The sequence below is a fragment of the Chelonia mydas genome, chromosome 2 (genome assembly GCF_015237465.2).
Source record: "Chelonia mydas isolate rCheMyd1 chromosome 2, rCheMyd1.pri.v2, whole genome shotgun sequence".
In the NCBI taxonomy this organism is placed as follows: Eukaryota; Metazoa; Chordata; order Testudines; family Cheloniidae; genus Chelonia; species Chelonia mydas.
In genome coordinates this window covers 81,002,443-81,023,462 of record NC_057850.1, presented here as the reverse complement: position 1 = coordinate 81,023,462, position 21,020 = coordinate 81,002,443, and the positions used below count along the sequence as shown (strand labels likewise).

At 39.7% G+C, this 21,020-nt stretch overlaps 1 protein-coding gene across 5 annotated transcripts in view; it reads right to left on the bottom strand.

Annotated features, from left to right (window-relative positions):
- The window catches only part of ROCK1 (Rho associated coiled-coil containing protein kinase 1), a 185,185-nt gene that overhangs the window by 28,074 nt on the left and 136,091 nt on the right, over positions 1-21,020 (bottom strand). For all 5 annotated transcript variants that reach the window (XM_037892768.2, XM_037892769.2, XM_037892770.2 and 2 more), the window contains 6 exons: positions 13,805-13,899; positions 10,792-10,957; positions 8,957-9,050; positions 5,045-5,133; positions 4,185-4,373; positions 3,262-3,427 (listed from right to left, as the gene is read on the bottom strand). In XM_037892768.2, the coding sequence (XP_037748696.1) occupies positions 3,262-3,427; positions 4,185-4,373; positions 5,045-5,133; positions 8,957-9,050; positions 10,792-10,957; positions 13,805-13,899 (799 nt within the window). The remainder of the gene's footprint in view (positions 1-3,261; positions 3,428-4,184; positions 4,374-5,044; positions 5,134-8,956; positions 9,051-10,791; positions 10,958-13,804; positions 13,900-21,020) is intronic.

The window sequence follows — 21,020 nt, the reverse complement described above, 5'->3', positions numbered from 1 at the left end:
GTGCAACTGTGTCCCTTCAGACCTTCCTTGCCAAATGAGGTAGGATATGGTGGTCAATTTTTTTTTAACATAAGGGTAACGTGTTCCTGTTGAAAGACTAACTGAAAGGGAATGAGTGCAAGGCAGACTGTCCTCAATTTCAGAAAGTTTATGTTGCTTTGCCTTTCTTCCCAGGACCACTGTCCCTAAGCCAAGAAGTGCTTCCATCTTCTTATGCTGCTGTCCAATGTGAATACTGCTCTAGACTCAAACCTGCAGCAGAATACCCTTCAAGAATCTCTCTTGATTTGTCAGTTAAAATGAGTATGCTAACCAGCCGAGGTACCATCACTTTAAATTCCAGTGTATTTTGTATTCTCATAGGGTATTTTGCTGGGATACATCCTCTCAGTGTTTCACGATCCAGCAACCCCAGGGTAGGTATACCAATATGCAAAGCCATTAATCCAAGGATATTTAGAAATATTCAGATTGTGGTTCTCATGCAGTCTCAGATTTTAGAAATTACAGGTAAGGTACACAATGTTGTTAGCTGAGTCTATCACTACTCCCCAGACAGGGATTTCTGGATTATATTCTAGGACGGTGTTTGGTCAATCACAAATACATGTTCCTAGAGAGAGTCAGAACAGTTATCTACATAACCCTCTGTGTCCTGAATGAATTGACATCTCAAATAAATGTAACATCCAGGAACAAAGTGGATCCCTAGGTAGTGAAGGGTAGCAACAATGGTCACTAGCACTTCTATAAAGACTCAGGGGTGGCTGAAAGGCTGAATGGCAGTGCTTTTTAGTGGTAGGCTACTAAAGCCAGTGTAAACCTCAGAAACATTTGATGGGTGGACCTGACTGGTAGATGCAGAAAGGCCTCTGTCAACTCTACAGAAGTTAAAAAGTATTCCTGGTTGCATACTGGTAAAAGCTGAAGGCAGGATTTCCCTTTTTTGGTGCATTTGTTGAGTGCTTTACATAAAGAGATAAGAACGGCCATGCTGGGTCAGACCAATGTGTCCATCTATCCCAGGATCCTATCCTCTGATATTAGATGCTTCAAAGGGAATGAATGGAACAGGGCAATTATCAAGTTGTCTAGTCCCAGTATCTGGCAGTCTGAGGCTAGGAACATGGGGTTGCATTGCTGACCATCTTGGCTAATAGCCACTGATGGACCTATGCTCCACGAACTTACCTAATTCTTTTTTGAACCCAGTTATAGTTTCAACTTTCACAACCTCTCCAGGTTTTGTGGTTCAGTACTGCCACAATTTTATCCTCATGATTTTATCAACATAAATAAGATTCTGAAGCGATTTAACTCCTTCTTGTGGGGAACCTGGTGGGGAACCTCCCTGGTTTGGAGTAGATGAAACACAAGTATGTACATGGTTAGAGCTAATTATTGAGTACTTTTGGTAGTTTAGGACTTGATATAATTAGGACTAGACAGTTCAAGACTGCCCTTCCTAGGCAACATAAGACTTCTAAGATGTTGACCAATTTCAGGAAAATTTTATGAGTTCAAATTATAAGAGCTCAGAAATTAGGCAAGGAGGATCAATGGAGGTTCTTTTCAGATAGGAGATATTGTCGAACATAGGACTTGATGCCAGTTAGCAACATGAGGAAAGCTGCCAGCTGAAGGTCTCTGATCCCTTTTCAATACCTTAGTAAATAGTATGCATTAAGAAGTGCCATGAAGGAATAAAGTTCCTTGAAAAAGACCTGAATATTTCTGACAGCTTGGAAACAACAGGAGGGTTCCTAGAATCTGACACAAGGGGAGATGTATTTCTACATGGATATGACGACTGTAGGAGTCACCACCAGCAGATTTGGGAGGGGTTTAACATCAAATATACCAATATCCTGAAAATGTTCCTGGAACAAATACAGCAGACATACGCCCTTTAGGTTTTTAAAGTCTATTTTACAGTCTGAATTGTGCTAGAAGCCAGAAGACTTATTACGCAGCGCAGCAGTTGTGAAGATTTTGACACACCATTAACTGACTAAGAACACATTTTAGAAAAGGTATATAATTTAAAATCAACATCTAAAATAAAAAACAAAAATTAACTAAGGGAAGACATGACACCAATGCAGACAAAGGGGAGGGAGGCTAATATCTAGAAGGATTCACGAACGATTGTTACATACCTGAAATTCAAGATTTCAACCATTTAAAGATCTTTGGAAAAACTGCAGTGTGAAGATCTAGGCAGCGGAAAGTGCATCGATAGGAAGAGAGACATGCCTAAAATGTTTCTTTTACACTGCTCATCCTCTGACGTCGTATGGTCATGTGTAAACCAATATCCCTTGTCTAAAATGCTCTTGATGACATAGATCCTACCCTTATTTACAGATATTCAGATGTATTTTGCTGCTGTGTATTCAGATTTTAAAAAGTCACACGACAAGCATATTTACTACTAATTTCACAAGGAAAATTGTATCACTGTATATAGAAAATAAGCCTAATAACTTTACCTGATGGGCATTTTACAGCACAGCATATTATTATTGAATGTTGTTCTGTATCAAAAATAAATCTTGTGTGCTGGCATAACAGAGATCAGGTTATACTCTTGCAGCATCACAAAAAGTAACCAGTATCTACAACAGCAGTTCTCAAACTGCAGTCCATGAACTATATGCTCATGGTCTGCAAAGAGATGGTTAGTAACATGATGCTCTCTCTCTTTGTTTTCACCTACTGAATCACATCACATAGCTAAAAATGAATTAAATATTTTCCTAACATTTACTTTCCAGGGAGGCAATTTTTGTTATTGCCACAGCGATGCTATGTGAACTATAGGGGAGGTGGTCCAGAAGGCAATTTTGCATTACAGTATGGTCTACACTATGAAAAGTACATTTACAACACATATCACATCCATTATATTCACACAGTGCAGCAACGACAGCTGTAAGGATGGTCTCTTCCACTGACTGGAAGTGATGGTTCTAACCTGGAAAGACTAATTTCAGATGAAATTAAGACAGTGCTCTATACAAAGCTAGCCAAGCTATGAAATCCCTACCTGGCCTCCAGCATAAAAAGCTAACACTATTATCCTGCATTCAGGACTTCAACAAAAGATTAAGTACATTTTTTTTAAAAGAATAGTTAAAATAATGGAGAGGGGATGCAGAAAAGGTAAGAGAAGCCATTTTAAAAGGTGATGGCCAACAATTTCTAAGACTAAGTATATATACACAAAAGACAAGTTGTCCAAATGCATAATTCTCTTACCTGTAAGGTTTCCATCAGTTTCGTCTGGCTGGAGGCTCGCAACACTGGTAGAGTCCATTCCTTGCTGAAGGTCCAAAATTTTACTACGCAATTGTTCTATATCACTCTCTTTACTATCCAGCTGCATCTGAAGCTCATTCCTATATGTTGACTCTTCTGCTAGTTGCTGTATTTATATATATACACACAGTAAGCATATGATCCAAAGAGAACATGGAAACAAAATAATAAGATATTTAAAAAAATTAAGAATGAATTATGATGGATTACAAGCTTTCAGTAAATCTATGGATTAATTTAGTAACATTACTATTCATTTGGAATCTTTTACTGTTCTATTACAATAGAATTCTCTGAATTGGTTTGGGCTTTTGTTTGAGACTAATATATGCTAATTAAACATCAGCCCAGTTATCATGGACTTGTGGGAATACATTAAGTTAGGAAATAGTCTGATTAATTTCATTAATGTTTTTCTTAAAAAGAATATCCCCAAATATTAAATCAGCCATTTAGACTCTAAATTAGAGCAATAATAATTTCTTTAAGTTGTAATAAAGCAAGCTAGAGACCACATAAGGGGAATTTTATACTAGAAAGTACCAATTTACATCTGTAAACTACTGTAAATTGATTTGCAAAAAACAAACTATATTATTTATGTCACTTTTTTCCATTGTTCAGTCAGTCAAATGCATGGCGTCGGATTTGTTCCCTGGCAACTGTCACAATGAAATGGGTCTATAAAGTAGATTCTACTGTATTAGGAAACATAATCACAGTGTTTTGGACAGAAAAAAAAAAAGGTGTCTTCTAGTACATATATTTGGTTCATAATTGTTACTTTTAAGGAAGATAATGTCTTCACTCTCTTTCCCTTTGGACTGGATCACAGACTACCACGAAATAGGAAAAGGTTTTACCGCTTGCATTTCATTGAGCTCCTTCTGGTATTTCACTACCATCTGATTGAATTTCTCTTTTTCTTGATTAAGCTCCAATTGTAGCTTTCGGTTTTCCTTTTCTTTTTTCCTCAAATCTTGTATATTAGCTTTCTTTCTGTCTATTTTAAAATCTTTCCGATTCATTATCTCAGCCAATTTGTTCACAGCCTGTACAAAAAAAGTACATGAATTAAGAGAGCTGCTATACACATAAGCTTTTGTAAAGAACGTAAAAGTTTCTCTTGGTTCAAAACCACGTCAGAGAGAAAAAGATCATTTGGGTTACAGAAGCCCACGTTATATTTCAGCATGACATCATATTGAAGACATGCATCTAGAACTCCGTGCCTTTCTATCCCCTTGTTATTGCAGCTGTCAAACTGACTACTAAAATACTTACATTTCAGTAAGAAAAAGTAGAAATAAGAGAGAAGTAAAATGTAACATTTCCAATTTTGGAATAGATTTTTTTTAAATGAGCTGAGACCATCTTTAAAAAGTGTAGATTTCCCAGAACATAATTAATTATAGAAGTGAATGCACTGGCTACAAAAAAGCTCCTATTAACATGTCATCTGTGGGTCTGATCCTGCAAACCCTTACTCTCTTGAACATTCCATAATCAAGTGAAAAGTTTACAGGATCAGAACCTATGCTTTTAGCTATAAATTACACTAATGCAAATTTAAGATTTATAGATCATCACGAATACAAATTTCATCTAGCTATAGTGCTGAGAAGTAATCACACAGAGTAATTCATTAAAATTTGAAAGCTATTTTTCTGGTATGCCACCATGAAGTCAACATGCTCATATTAAAATGTCTAAAAATTAATACCTGTGTTTTAAGAGTTCTTTCAGTGTGAAGATTCTTCTCATAATGCATTCTAATATTGTTGATTTCCTCTTCTTTCTTCAATTTAAATTCTGTTAAAAAATACCATTAAACTTTCTAAGATATACATTTTATGGCAAGAAAACAATTTTTAAAGGTCATTCATTTCTCCATAGTATGTGGGTTTTTTCCATCTTTCTGTTCTTTGACTTTGCATACAAACACAGACATTTTGTAACCATAAAGACCATTTATTTAATGATACTGGAATATCATAAATATCTCACAAGAGAATACTCCAGATAGATCGGGCAAAGCTAAAATGCATATATATGTAGCTCCTAACATACTGTTATAACATTTTTGACCACTGGCAACACTGAGCAGAAGTTTTCAGAGAACTGTCCACAGTGACGCCAAAATCTCTTTCTTGGATGGTAACAGTTAATTTAGAACCTATCAGTGTATATGTATAGTTGGAATTATTTTTTCCAACATGCATTACTTTTCATTTATCAATGTTGAATTTCATCTGCTATTTTTGTTGCCTAGTGACACCGTTTTGATATATCCTAATTCCTTGCAGTCTGCTTTGGACTTAACTATCTTGAATAACTATCATTTGCAAACATTGCCACTTCACTGTTCATCCCCTTTTCCAAATCATTTATGAATATGCTGAACAGCACAGATCCCAGTACAGATACTTGGTGGGACACTGCTGTTCACCTCTCTCCACTGTGAAAACTGACCATTTGGTCATACCCTTTGTTTCCTATCTTTCAACCAGTTACTGATCCATGAAAGGATCTTCCATCTAATACCATGACTACGTAGTTTCCTTAAGAGCCTTTGGTGAGGAATCTTAAAGGCTTTCTGAAAATGCAAATATACTATATCAACTGGATCACAATTCTCCACATGCTTGTTGATTCCCTCAAAGAATTCTAATAGATTGGTAAGGCATGACTTCCCTTTACAAAAGCTGCATCGACTCCTCCCCAGCAAATTATGTTTATTTACACGTCTGATAATTCTGTTCTTTACTATATATTGTACGAATGTGCCTGGTACTGAAATTATGCTCACTGTCCATTAAATGTCAGGATCTCCTCTGGAGCCCTTTAAAAATCGGTATTACATTAGCTACCTTCCAGTCATCTGATTCAAAGGCTGATTTCAGTGATAGGTTACATACTACAATTAGTAGTTCTGCAACTTCATATCTGAGTTCCTTCAGAACTCTTAGATGAATACCATCTGGTCCTGGTGACTTATTACTGTTTAGTTTTTCAATTTGGTCTAAAACCTCTTCTATTAACACCTCAATTAGGGACACTGTTTCAGATCTGTCACCCAAAAAGAATAGCTCTGATGTGGATATTTCCCCCACATGCTCTTCAGTGAAGACCATTGCAAATAATTCATTAAGCTTTTCTACAATGGCTTTGTCTTCGTCGAGTGCTCCTTTAACACCTTTGGTAAAATCCAATATGGTTCCAATTAATTTTATCTTCTGCATAGGGATCAATACTGGTATTTCTTTCCTAACAGTCCCAGAAAAGAGAACAATCAAAGGATGTGATGAATATTGTTCCTCTACCTCTGCCATAATCTCCCACAAACTAATCAATAGTCCAAGTATGGGCATACTTGGATCCCCGTTTTTCTGAGGTAAGCTGCTACAATAGACACTTTGCAAATACTCTGGCAGTGGCTGATAGGCTGAATGGTAATTCCCAACCACAAACATCAAATATCATCTGTGGAATGGGTGGATTGTGATAAGGGAATGTGTCCTGAAGGTCGAGAGCAGTGTACCAATCAGTCATTTGGGCACTGTACCAGTCAGTCTAGGGATGCGATGATGGTGGCTAGGGATACCATTCTGAACTTTATCTTCCTGAGATAAGTGTTCACTCTTCTGAGTTCTAGGGCAGGCCAAAGTCCCCCCACTTATTCTTGGAGATGAGGAAGTACCTCAATTAAGAAGCCCTCCCTTTGAAGCAAAGCAGGACCTCTATTGTGCCAAGAGCCAGAAGTGACTGGACATCTTGGTCTAATAAGCTCTTGTGAGAGGGGTCCCTGAACAGGAACAGGGAAGGTGGGCAAGTGTTGAGTATGGACTAAATTAAATCTCAGATCCCACTCCAATGATTTCCAGTACTCATCCATTTCTTGTTATATCAGTCCAGAAACAGAGGAAATGAGACAGGCGGTCCCCAAAAGGGAGGAGATGGATTAGCTAGATCTATAATAACTTGTAAGATATTCCTGGGTGAGCAATCAAATTTACAGCCTCAACAATGAAGACAGGTGAGATGAAGTCCCAACTGTTTATAAGAATTTCTCCCACAAACTTCTGTTGTTTCCTTTGAGCATCCATTTGTCAGTACCGATAGTAAGCAGGCTACCTGTGGTAAGCTTGCGGTCTGAAATGCTTATGTTTGGGAGCTGGCATGCATACCCTCAATGACCTGAGGGTTGCTCTGAAATGAAAATATACCTGACCTTTGATCTGATGCAGAAAATGCACTGCTGAGGCTGCTGTTAGCTGTCAAACCACCCGAAGGACACAAGAGGCTCTGATGTGTCTCCCTGCCAGTGTAAAGCTCACCTCTCAACCTTCAAATCTGCTACTATGTGACACCAGCAAACAAAATGTGGGACAAATGACTGAAATACGAAACATTATTTTGGTGATTCAAAGTATAAGGTACAGATTATTGTGGTTTTTAAAGTACAAAACCTGTAAGGTGTCTTCTCACAATGTTTAACCACATACAACCATAACCCATAGATCAGCAGCAGAGTGGCAAGATGTGGGTCTGCCATGTTAGAGATCTGGACTCCACTCTTGACTCTGCCTGCAGTGACCCTGCATACCTCTCTGCTAATGTATTTTAAAAATGAGAGGGAAAGATGTGTGTGCAGCAACTCATACTTGATTGTGTTCTAGGTTTAGAACCTTAGCCAACAATAAGGGTAGCGAAGAGCATGGGAATATAACCACCATACTAGAGGTGTGATTTGAAGTCAAGGTATACTTTACAGCTCAGAGGATTTGTAAACCTGCCAAAAGTAAATGATTTTGGAATGCTTATTATTCTCTCTGTAATAAATCTATTTTTCATCCAACCACCTTGAAAAACTCAAATAGCACTCAAAAGAGCTTACATTTTATGTTTTGATTTTTGCCATTTTTATGATATTTTTTACAAAACAAAGGTTTAAAAGTCTTGTCAAAACAAAAACTCAAATGCAGCCTTAACTATGGTGTCATGACCAGATCTGACAAAACATAAAAAAACATTCATACTATAATTTTCAAAGCTCCATGGAAATTTATGTGCCATCATGAAGATTAGTAGACATGGAATATGAAGAAGAAGGTTTGTTTACTTCTGGTCTGGGAAATTCTTTCCTTGTATCATGTTTAACAACATATTCTGATACAATATTAAGCTAAATACACTAAGCTTATTATTATTATTATGATGTATTCTTTTCCATCATAAATCATGAAAGGATGGGATTTGCAATCTCTCTGTACAAATGAAATGGGCTGGGGATTTGGCCCACAAAACCAGCAGATTCAGGCAAGTCTTATAAAACTTTTCACTAGCTCCTGGCTCCTCAGTCTTTTCTCATCCTCATGGCAGTACAGGCTCCCTCAACAGCTACGTCCACCAGAAATCCCTAGAAGCAGAAAAGGAACCACATGTCCCCCATCACATGGGGGGGGGGGAGGAAGTAATTAATTTCATGCTGACAGCATGGAAAAGATAAGGTCCTTAATACTGAAGGAAAAAATGGCCAAAACGGGTTTTCAAGTCTGTAACAGCAAACACATAATTTCTCTGTAATCAATTCTGCATCATCCTAATATAATTTAAAACTCAAAACATGCCATACCTTCCTCCTGTTTCTTATTTTTTTCAATGAGCTCTGCATTTTCTTTTGTTAGAAACTTAACATCATTGGTTAATGTATTATTTGTTTCTTCCAGCTAAATGAAAACAAACAGATTTTAAAACAAAGCATTTGCTATACATCCTACCCATATTCAAAATTGTATTTTTTCTTTAAAATAATCTTAAATCAATAATAGTATTTTACACAGAATTACCATTCTTAGATTGCATACTCACTAATCTGTTCATACTTCAAAACTGTACATAAAATTCTAGATATTTTACTTCTGATCCCTCTTTCCTTCACAAAGACACTGGGTATACAACTCTCTCTAAGAAAAGGACTAGGTCTACTTTTATGATCCATGCAGCGTTGAGCACATTTTCAGTGTCCAATAAATAACACCCAACAGAACTTAAGGAATTAAGCAGAACTTCAGTGTTACTTTGTTCAGCAGCTTTCAGTAAATTTTAAGGAACGTCTGTGTAAACGATAACACGTAGCTACCTACAACTGAACCCAGAGAATCAGGTGCTAGTTATGAAATTCCAAGATTTCAGGCTTTCCATAATTATTTAATATCACTCTCAGTCCATGGAATTTACATTTGAGTAGTGTTATATATCATGGAAAACAGACAGGCACATATGGGTAAAAAGAAAATATTTGTTTTCTGTCAAATGGGGCACACAGGATTTGTGAAATGAACTGTAGGGGGAAATTAATATTATTTGCCTATATTAGCTCCCAATCAGGATCATTGTGCTGGATGCTATACAAACATATTAAAAGACAGAAAGACTACAGTTGTGTTCAGTAAGAAAGTTTTGTTTGAAACCTACAGAAATACATTGAGTGATTGTGTGTTGAGTTATGTTATCAATAATATTTGAAGTTGACAATTTATGGGTAGGAAGTTCCTACTTAGATTCCATATTGATGCAGTTATTTAAAATAGTCTCAAATGAAAATGGGGCATTCTGGAAAGTGAAAGGTTATTTCTTGGGGCTATTGCACGTGTAACATTACTGCAACAAATGTTACTTCAAATAATTTAATGTGGGGGTGTAAAGTACATAATAGCATGCAGAAAAACAATGCAGTTTGGTCATCATGCGCAAAATTTTACTGCTGGGTTATGTTAGGCAGTATCTGAGTGCATGCATGCCTCTGCATGCAGAAGGCCAAATTGGAAGAACACAGTTTAAAGGTATTATAAAATAGAAATATTACACTGTAAATTAATAGGGTTTGTGAGTAAAAACTCTTGGTTAACACATTACTGTAAATGTAATGCAAAAATTAAATGGTTGCTCTTTGAAGTTGAGACTTCCTAGCTTGTATATTTTGATTTAAAAATATTTGCCTGGAGAAAACCCAGTATCTTTCAAATCCTTTCTGAATGAGGAAAGTGATTATGTAGTCAGATCCCTGAGTAGACTATTAAAGAAACTGATGATTTAAAAAATATATATAGTGATAGATGGTGGACCGAATGAAAGATACTGTGCTTGATTTTCAACTTGGCCTCAACCCAGACCCTCTTTTTGTGTCCACATTTATTTGGGAGCTCAAATAATGTAATTTAAATGTCTAAGTACCTGAACGTGCTCTCAGATCAGATCCTCAGATATCTAAGTGGCAGCAATTATGTGCACAAATAACTGCAGATGCAAAACTGCCTCAATTTGCACGCACAAAGATGCTGGACTTTAAAAACCTGTCTCTAAATTTTTATGCACACACACACACAAATTTTTAGTTATAGTTGTAATGTTTGATGTTTTTTTTGACAATAAAGCCACTTTTTATACGTTTAAACAACAACAACTTACCCGGCTTACAATGTTATCCTTGTCAGTAATTTCTTGTCTATTTCTTGACGCTGCTTTCTTGCTCTCCTGAGTCAATTCAAAATACTGTTCTTCCAGCAGACCTCGGGCCAACTGTTCTGACTCAGCTTTGGTTTCAGCCAGATCCAATTGTGCAGCAAGAGTTTCTCTATAACAGAATGTTAAGATCTTATGTTTCCTGTGGAAAATACTTAATATTTGCAGGGAGAACAAACAAGCCCAGACTGTACTTTTCAGTGCATCATTTTTTAAAAAACATTGCCTTTAAAGGATTGAGGGAAGCAAATAGGTCTACATTAAGAAGGGTGATGACACCTATGTAATGCACTACAAAAAGACATAGGTCCTGTCCATATCAGCACTTGATACCATGTTTGAAACCTTTTTCAACCACAGTTATTACATAACAGTTGTTACATTTCTAGCATCCACAGTTAATGAAGTTAAAGACTGCTTAGATATCATGCTCTATACTGTTTGGGTAGTTTCTGCAGAAGCAGAGTTTTTTGCAACAGTGTTGTGTCTAAGGGTCCACTTGCCCTACAAATGCAGCCATACTGGGAGGCTAAAACACAGTTGGCCCCTGTAAGCTAGGGTCCCTTTGGTGCCAACTGGTAGAGGTCAAAGTGGGTGCATATGATTTTACAGGGATCCCTTGGGTCAGATATATGCATAATAGTTCACCAAAGAGTGGCGTGCAAAATCTCTCCCAAGAGCTGGAAGCCCACTGGTTGTCATAATCACTGCAAAATGTATGTGCACATGGTATACTAAAAATTATGTTGTTAAGGTCTTGGAGTTATGGCAGGTCACCAGGAGATGGCACACCGTGAAGATGTTCCTTTCAGGCAGGAGGTAACTGACACCAATCTCCATGTCTGGCCATTTGTTTATTATATACCTACTATATGCATACTGGACCAAGTGTGAATGGAGTGATTGCAAAATCTACAAGTGAGGAAATCTACAGGAAGCAACATACAGGAGAAGGGGTGTCCTCTTTATGAAGATCGATAAAAGATTGGTCTAGTATACCTTGGAGTGCAAATGAATACACTGAATCCTTCACCTAGAAGGCAAATTGACAGCGTGCTTGTCTCATGAAAGGTGCATCACAGCCAGCCTGGCTGTAAAGCACTGCAAGGATTTTGGGTGAGCAATACTCTAAAATTAAGGAGATACTCGAATGTCTTAAGTTTGGGCTCTTGAATGTGTGTTATTTTATATGTAACTATTTGTTTCCAATACTTCTAATTGCTACTACTTGAATCTCTAGGCTTTGTTAAATAAACTTATTCTTGATTTCACTATAAATACATCTAAGTGCTAAGCAGTGATCCAAGATGGAACTTGTAAGCTGGGGTGTACTTGTAAGCTGCATTTGGAAGAAGTGAATCTGTGGAAACTGTGAGAGTGTCCAGCAGACAAGGGGCAGTACTCCAGGGAGACATTTGGAGGGTTCAAGGGCTGGGAGGTGTGCCAATCGGTAACCTATAGAGTGACAGTGTGGCCTGCAGGGCCTAGAGAGCAGTGTTTGTGTTGCCTATGGCCAGTGGAGTTAGGCAGCTGACCCACAGCTGGCACAGTTCAAGGATTTTTCATGTTAAGGGAAGGTTGTAGCGAGTTGCCTCACAATCCAGGGAAGCATCACAGCCCCCAACATGGTAAAAAACATGGTGGGATGTTACAATATAGAGGGGATATTCACAATTTCCCCAAACCATACTAAAGCCAGGTTAAGTTTTTACTGCAGTATGAGGTTATATTAAAGGCCTATCCATATTGCAATATGAAAATATGCTTTCATAGTTCAACGACAACTGTCCTGCAGCTGAGTCACTGATTTTGTGTATTTGTAAGAGGGCCCCTAGCGTAGACAGGCAACAATCAGACAATTAGTTTGGAATAGCTCATGTATAGATCTAATTAAAAATGTATACAACATATATTATGCTGAAGGGGTAAGGGAATAAGACGACAAAAAATAAATGGGAATGGGGGGAAAAAAAAAAAAAAAGAGAAGAGAAGAGACACCAAAAGGGCTAAAGGGAGTGTCTCTTCCCTTGTCCCCACCTTGGGGAATTGAGATTCTCCTACATTTTCTTGCTCAGGGCTGTGATTGGCTGATAATCTCTCCTTATATCATATTTAACAACATGGTGTCTTCTCTCTCCTTCCTTTCCTTCTTCCCAAATCCACAGTGAACATTGTTCTTAATAGGCCCTAATTTACTCTTAAAGACTTGTCTGCAATACTTATGCAGACCAATGACCATGCTTGTCAAGTACCACAAGTTCTGTACTATACACAGAACAAAAAAACCATTGCAAAACCATCACTTTTTGAATAAAGTTTATGAAATGGACAGGCCTAATTCTGCATAGATAGAAGAACAAATTAGTGAATTGGAAACAGTTTTAAGTAATAGTCTTTCGTAAGTTTTGAAATACTGTAAAATGTATATTCTTCAATTATTTGAAAAGGTTCACAAAATTGGATAAACTTAATTGGTTTGGTTGTAGTTAGTACGACACATTTAAAATGAGCTTTCAAATGAAGTATTATCTTCATTAAAATTCTTTGTCTGAAAACCATTTATTGGCTCAAAAACTAAATGCAATTACCAGGCTAACAACATTTTTGGAGGAGGGGAGTGAGTCTGACAAAATTATGAATCCAACAAAACTATTTTTCAAAATGTCAGACATTTCTAAACTCTCAGGACTAATAATATTTCTCTCCAAAAACTCCAAACCTAGTCCAAGAAAATAAACATAAACCCTGACTCCATTCTTAATCATCCATCAATATAAGTAACATCCTATATATTCACCATATTACAAGACCTGTTATACTTTTTGTAAGTAGTCATTTCTCAGCATTATTGCAGGGGAAAAAAAATATGTTTTTATCCTGGATTCAGGGCTTCAAGATTGATACCACACTATTGTATAAGGTAAAGATTTTTCTGCTTGAAAATATAAAATGGACATACTTTTCATTTTGCAATTCCTGTATCTTTCTTTGAGTTTCTTTATTCTTCTCCTCAATTTCTTCTTTAAGCTCCTTTACCTGAGTTTTGTAAAGTGTCTGTAAGGGAAGTATTAGAAAGAAATCATAATTCAAATCCTTCCTTAAAACTCTCCTTTGCTGTGATACCTATAAAAAATTTTTCACAACGGTTAGACAGCTGGTACACTGATATCACTTCTGATTATGCTGACTAATAATATTGTCTCATTGTTTCCTTGTACTCCCCCGTCTGTCTGTATCCATCTGTTGTTTCATACTTAGATGGCAAGCTCTTGGGAGCAGAGACTATAGTTTTGTTCTGTTTGTACACGGCATAACACAATGAAGTCCTGGTCCATGACTGGGATTCCTAGGTACCAGGATAATACAAATATTAAAAACAGTAATAATCATCCTCTAAGCTTAAAATTAACATTTTACTCTGAAGAACTATGGCTAAGAATTCAGATCATACTGATTAATATTTCTTTAATTACATGAGTTCATGAAACTGACGAAAGGATCAGGGTAAAAACACTGTACTCCTGGTCTTCCAATTAGTAAAATGTTACACAAATCATGATATGTATGATAAAATTACAGTGAAGTTTAATTAAACAAATGATTACAAAATAAACTTCTTTGTAGTGGGTATTATGATAGATACTGCATTATCTTCGGGGACCACACTGTATTAACTGTATTGTATGAATGGTTTACATATTGTTTTACATGTAACTCCAGGGGGAGAGCTACCACAACTCCTGAAATCAAAAACAGTGATTACTCAGTGAACTACTCAGGTTGTAAACACCTCCAGAGAGGTACCACACCCTGTGGAGGCTTGCATATACTGGTCCAGAGACCATCCGACAAAGAAAGCGCTTTTGGCATAAAAAGGCAGAGTTTAAACACAGTGCCTTTTTTCAGATCCAGTAAACAGATAGGACCCTGTGTCCAAGGGATGGGGTGGACCCCAATCCTTGTGGAAAGGTTGAAAGACGTTGATCTACTAGGACCCAAAAGACTGATGGGTGATCTCTGGTAAGCTTTTAGCATGTGTATAGGAACTTTTATAGTTTTTATTTGTTGTCTCTATAATGCATTTACCACAAGAATAAATGTATTATGCTTTATGAAGGCTAGATGGTAACAAGTATACACTGCTGTAGCAATGACCCTAAGTTAACCACAGTGCTGGACCATGGTCAGACCTGCTGGGGAAATGACAGTGAGGTGCAGAAGGAATGTAAGCCTAAACCCCAGGTCTGGAGAGAGAGAAATGGGTCTTCTTCTGAGAGAGAGGTGACAGCTGGAAGCCTGACAGCTTAAGTAGGTGCCTTCAAAGAAGACGAGGAAGGGAGTGGTCAAAGGTGAAGTTAACCCTGAAACTGTGACAGGTATAAAAATATTTCTCAAGCTGAAATCTCAACTGACTATATAAATTCACAAGGATATTTCAAGTTCATGCATTAGAGAGCATCTTACGCCGCTGTCTGTACTCACACAAACGAAACAAATCCTCCAGCCAAATGAGAGACATGAAAGGCCCTGAGTACAATATTGATACAATCCCAGTGCATGAAAGTGCGGAGAATGGTTTCTGAGTGCTATGAACCATTGCTCTGTTGGGGCTGAATCAGCAGAGATGCCCATAGGATGATAACAAATATGTTTTCCTAGCATTCTGAGGAACATGTGCAGAATGCATGGGGTGCTATTTTCTCTGTAATTTGAACAAACACACTGAGGAACAACATTGTGGAGCCTACCATAGCACAAAAGTAGATTTCATCCCTCCTTCCTAAGATTCCCTTGTGTAAACCCATTTACACTGACTCAAATACTTTCCTATTCCCAAGATCAAGATGATAGTCATTTGGTTGAATATAATAAAAAAAGTCAACTATTTGGATTAATAGACTATATTACAATGAATTTGGCTTCACTAAACTAAGTGTCTGATTTTGCCATGCCTACTCATATTGAATAGCACCTTACCCCCTGAGTAATCCCACTGGGGACTATAGGTAATGGGTGTCAAAATTAGGACCTAAAATATAACAATTTTATATAGAGCCCTTATATGTTGTCTACATATACACACTTTAGTTTTCAGAGTAACAGCCGTGTTAGTCTGTATTCGCAAAAAGAAAGGGAGTACTTGTGGCACTTTAGAGACTAACCAATTTATTTGAGCATGAGCTTTCGTGAGCTACAGCTCACTTCATCGGATGCATACTGTGGAAACTGCAGAAGACATTATATACACAGAGACCATGAAACAATACCTCCTCCCACCCCACTCTCCTGCTGGTAATAGCTTATCTAAAGTGATCATCAAGTTGGGCCATTTCCAGCACAAATCCAGGTTCTCTCACCCTCCGCCCCCCCCCCACACAAACTCACTCTCCTGCTGGTAATAGCCCACCCAAAGTGACCACTGTCTTCACAATGTGTATGATAATCAAGGTGGGCCATTTCCTGCACAAATCCAGGTTCTCTCACCCCCCTCCAAAAACCACACACACAAACTCACTCTCCTGCTGGTAATAGCCTATCCAAAGTGACCACTCTCCTTACAATGTGCATGAAAATTTGTATATGTCTCTATATAGCTACCCAAATGAAAAAGAATGGTTACTTACCCTACAGTAACTGTGGTTCTTCAAGATATTGTACTCAGTGGGGATCCCACTATAAGTGAGCATGTGCCTCATGTGAGGGAGACTAGATTTTGTTTGACTAGCCGTGTCAATTTTTCTTTTTTCTTTTTCTTTTTTTTTTTTGACTAGCAGTAAAGTCCCACTGCAGGTTAGAATGCACTCTGCCTCCTTATGCTTCCACATGAGGGCACAAAGGGCAAGGTGGCTGCGACCCTCCCTCAGCTCCTTTGCAATTCGAAGCCTGTGTAGCTAAGAACTCCAGAAATCAGGGATGGAAAGCAAGTGGTGGGATCACACTGACATCATCTTGAAGAACCATAGTTACTATACTGCAAGCAACCATTCTTTCTGCTTTGATACTGTATATCTGGAGATCCCACTGGAGGTCACTGACAAGCAGCATCCTTTCTGGATGGTGGGAGTGATGGCAGATATGAAAAAAGCTTTGAGAAATCTGAACACCATAGGGTGTAAAAAGACCGAAGGTGACTGAATTGGTGCATGGCACCCTGATATCACTGCCAGGTGGACTTTAAAAGAGTTAAAGGCTAATCATGCTTGTAGACCAGAATCTTTGGAACAGGGCCTTGTTTATGGGGAGAACAATCCTGGGAGGGCTAGTGGCTGACTAAATGTCAAATAACTTGTGGAATTTTTCAGGGATGATTGAAGTCTCATCTTCAAGATGTCTGCAGTCTGCACTAGGAGCTCCTGAATTGCCTTGAAACTATCTACCACCAGGGACAGTGAGGAGAATTTCTTAAGAGGTGAGGGGGGCTGCTGGACCTCTGGATCTCGCTCCCCTGTGTATGCCAGTGACTGAGGTCTTATTAGAAAAGCTGCTAGAGAGGGAGACCTCCTGGTCTTCTACCACTGTAGGGACAAGCTCCTAAAGGCTGGGAAAAGTAGGCTGCAATAGCCACAGTGGCATCCCATACACATATAGGTGGCTCTCGGATTCCTGGCTGGTCCAGTGACAACCCTGGTGGGCTAGTAGTTGCGGTCTGTACAGGTCCTTGGATCTCCTAGCGGTACAACTTGTGGACTTTAGTGGAGACGGATCTCTGCAGGCTGCCAGCAAAAAGATGTGCCTGGGGGAAATGGTGGAGAAGGGGTACACCTCTTCCACAGGTGGTGCTGACTGGTAAGGTATTGTTGGTGTCAAGGTCTGTACCAGTGCCAATACATATCTTGGTGCCAACCATGACTCCAGTGCGCTCCAAGTCTGCCCTGCTGATGCTGGAGTCAACATCGATGGGGACACTTCCACACAGGTAGAGTCTGCTACATTGCAGTCTGCTCCTTTCCACTGATCCTCAAAGCCACACTGGACTTGACCGAACTATCTTCCGATGTCTTTCTGTCCCTTTCTTTACAAGTAGACAGAGATCCTTCTTGAGCTCCTGCTCCAATGCTGAGAGTGACCCCTTTCAGCACTTTGCTTCAACCTCTGAAATGCTGATTAAATGTTGGGGCTGTTGGTGTCTTCAGCACCAAAGGTGATACCGGTGCTGACATCGGATCTGGCTTCACTGCTGTTTTCTCTGAGGAGGTCTTTGGAGTCATCAGTCCACCTTATGCAATCTAGAGACTACCAGAAGGGTCTTCTAACTCAATACATCTGGATCCAATGCCACTTTCATGGATAGTTCCAGAAGGTGGTGCATTACTCTTGCTTCTCACGACTTCCCAGTCCTCACAAAGAAGGAGACTGAGACCAAGAACCTACTTCAGTTACAGGACTCTCCAAAGTAGAATAGGTATCTGTCAAGCCAGTCTTTCAGCAGAATTAGTCCACTGCAGGATGGACAGACTTTGAAGCCTATGGACTGAGAGTCTGGCATTTCTAAAGTCATGTACTAGAGCAGACTAAGGCGACTAAATGAAAATGAATGAAATGGAAAGAACTAAATGAAAAGAACAGAGATTGTTCAGAAGAGTCTCAAAATAACAGAAATTTAGTTCAAATTAAGGTCTAGTGCAGGAATGGGCAAACTTTTTGGGCCGAGGGCCACATCTGGGTGGGGAAATTGTATGCAGGGCCGGGGCAGGGGGTTGGGGTGCGGGAGAGAGTACAGTGTGCAGGAACAGGCTCAGGGCAAGGGATTGGGGCAGAGGAGGGGTGCAGGGTGTATGAGGGGAGTCAGGGAAGGAGTTGAGGTACAAGACAATGTGGGGTGAAGCAGGGGGCTCAGGGCAGGGGGTGAGGTGCAGGAGTGGTGCGGGGTGTGGCAGGGGGTTGGGATGGACAGGGTGCAGGGTGCAGCAGGGTGCTCAGGACAGAAAGTTGGGGGCGGGGGGCAGGGTGCAGGAGGGGTTTGGGCTCCGGCCTGGCACCACTTACCTAAAGTGGCTCTGGGGCAGCAGCTGCGCACACCGGGGCCAGGGCAGGCTCCCTGCATGCTTGCCCTGGCCCCACGCTGCGCCACTCCGGGAAGCAGCCGGCACCCCGTCCCTACGCGGCCACTGTGGTGGGGGGGTAAGGGGGAGAAGCAGGATGTGTGTGGCGGCGCACAGGGCTCCGCACACTGCCCTTGCAACGCCTCCAGTTACCTCCCCCGAAGCTCCTATGAGCCACAGTTCCCTGTTCCTGGCCAATGGGAGCTGCGGGAGGCGGTGCCTGGAGGCAAGGGCAACGCACAGAGCCCTCTGCCCCCTCAGGGCCCCAGGGATGTGGTGCTGGCCACTTCTGAGAGCGGAGTGGGGCCTGCAGCACCACGGGAGGCAATCCCGCGGGCCAGATCCAAAGCCCTGAGGGGCCGGATCCGGCCCTTAGGCCGTAGTTTGCCCACCGCTGGTCTAGTGGATCAAACATCAGCTAGGTTCTGTCCCACTAGCATGAGCAGTGAGAGGGACATGAGGGAAGATTGAGGCTGCCCCATCCACCCCACTCCTTACCTCATGTAGGAGCATGGAGGCAGCACAGGGCACATGCAGAGCCCCAACAAACATGACTAGTCAAAAAAATCCATTCTTGCATGCTTAAGAGACATAAGCACCTAGAGTGGGATCCATGCTGACAGACACTCAAAGAATTCATAGTTTTGAAAAGCTGTCTCTACTTAGGTTAGACTTGGGCAGCAGCAATGTAAAGCTATATTAGAACAGTGCAAAAACACATCCAGTGAATAATATAATTATATGTTAAAAGGTTATTTTCTTTCCAGCCAAAATCCTAGGATTGTAAATCAAGTGCAATAAATACACTCAATGAAAGAAAAGTTACTGATTAATAGTAAAAAGAGAGACAGGGAAGGTGGAATCTGGGGCTCCAGTGCAGTTCTTTACTGTTTGGCTATTCAGTTTCTGTGATGTATGGATAGACGGGTATTAACCTACACCACAGAGTGCAGCACTCTGAAAATCTTCGGATAAAGAGCGTTTAACTTAAAGATGGTTTGGTTAGATTGGCCCAATTGTGACTCAAGCATCCCACATATTAAAGAATGAGGTTTTGTGGGCATGAAGAGTCATGTGTGCAAACTGGGTATAGTATTACATACTAAAGATATATTAAAAATTATTTAAGTTGCAAAGTCAAGTACTCAATAGTTAAGAAATGACACATTTACAGTTGTCTATGCAACCTTAATTCAACCCCCTATGCATCCAATTTGTGCGGTGAAAGAAGCAGGTGTCCTGCAGGAAAAAAAACATTGTAGGTGATCATGTAATTAAAGACTGTTATAATTCACACACACAAATAGGCAAAAATAAGGTTGCAGAGAATAACCATAGATCTGGCATCTTCCTGATTTTCGAGTGCTTGATTTTGCAACCTAAACAACATTTTAATGTACTTTTTCATGTAATTTCCTATATTTCCTTTTTTTTTTTTTTAAAGTAAAAACAAATTCTATTATGTACAACTGGAACAACTCCCCAATTATGCAGCAGCAGCATCTGAACCTTTACCTTCTGCAATGTAGCACAGATTTCTACCACATGAGCTACAGAACTACCTACATTATGGCTGGCAGCAGCAGAAAGCTATTATCTCAGAGGAACGTATAGGATGCTGGGGCTGTCAAGGTTCCTCCCCCACTCTGAACGCTAGGGTACAGATGTGGGGACCTGCATGAAAACCTCCTAAGCTTATCTTTACCAGCTTAGGTCAAAACTTCCCCAAGGTACAAAATATTCCACCCTTTGTCCTTGGATTGGCCACTACCACCACCAAACAAATACTGGTTACTGGGAAAGAGCTGTTTGGAAACGTCTTTCCAAATACTTCCCAAAACCTTGCACCCCACTTCCTGGACAAGATTTGGTAAAAAGCCTCACCAATTTGCCTAGGTGACTACAGACCCAGACCCTTGGATCTTAAGAACAATGAACAATCCTCCCAACACTTTCACCTCCCCTTTCCTGGGAAATGTTGGATAAAAAGCCTCACCAATTTGCGTAGGTGACCACAGACCCAAACCCTTGGATCTGAGAACAATGAAAAAGCATTCAGTTTTCTTACAAGAAGACTTTTAATAGAAATAGGAGTAAATAGAAGTAAAGAAATCCCCTCTGTAAAATCAGGAT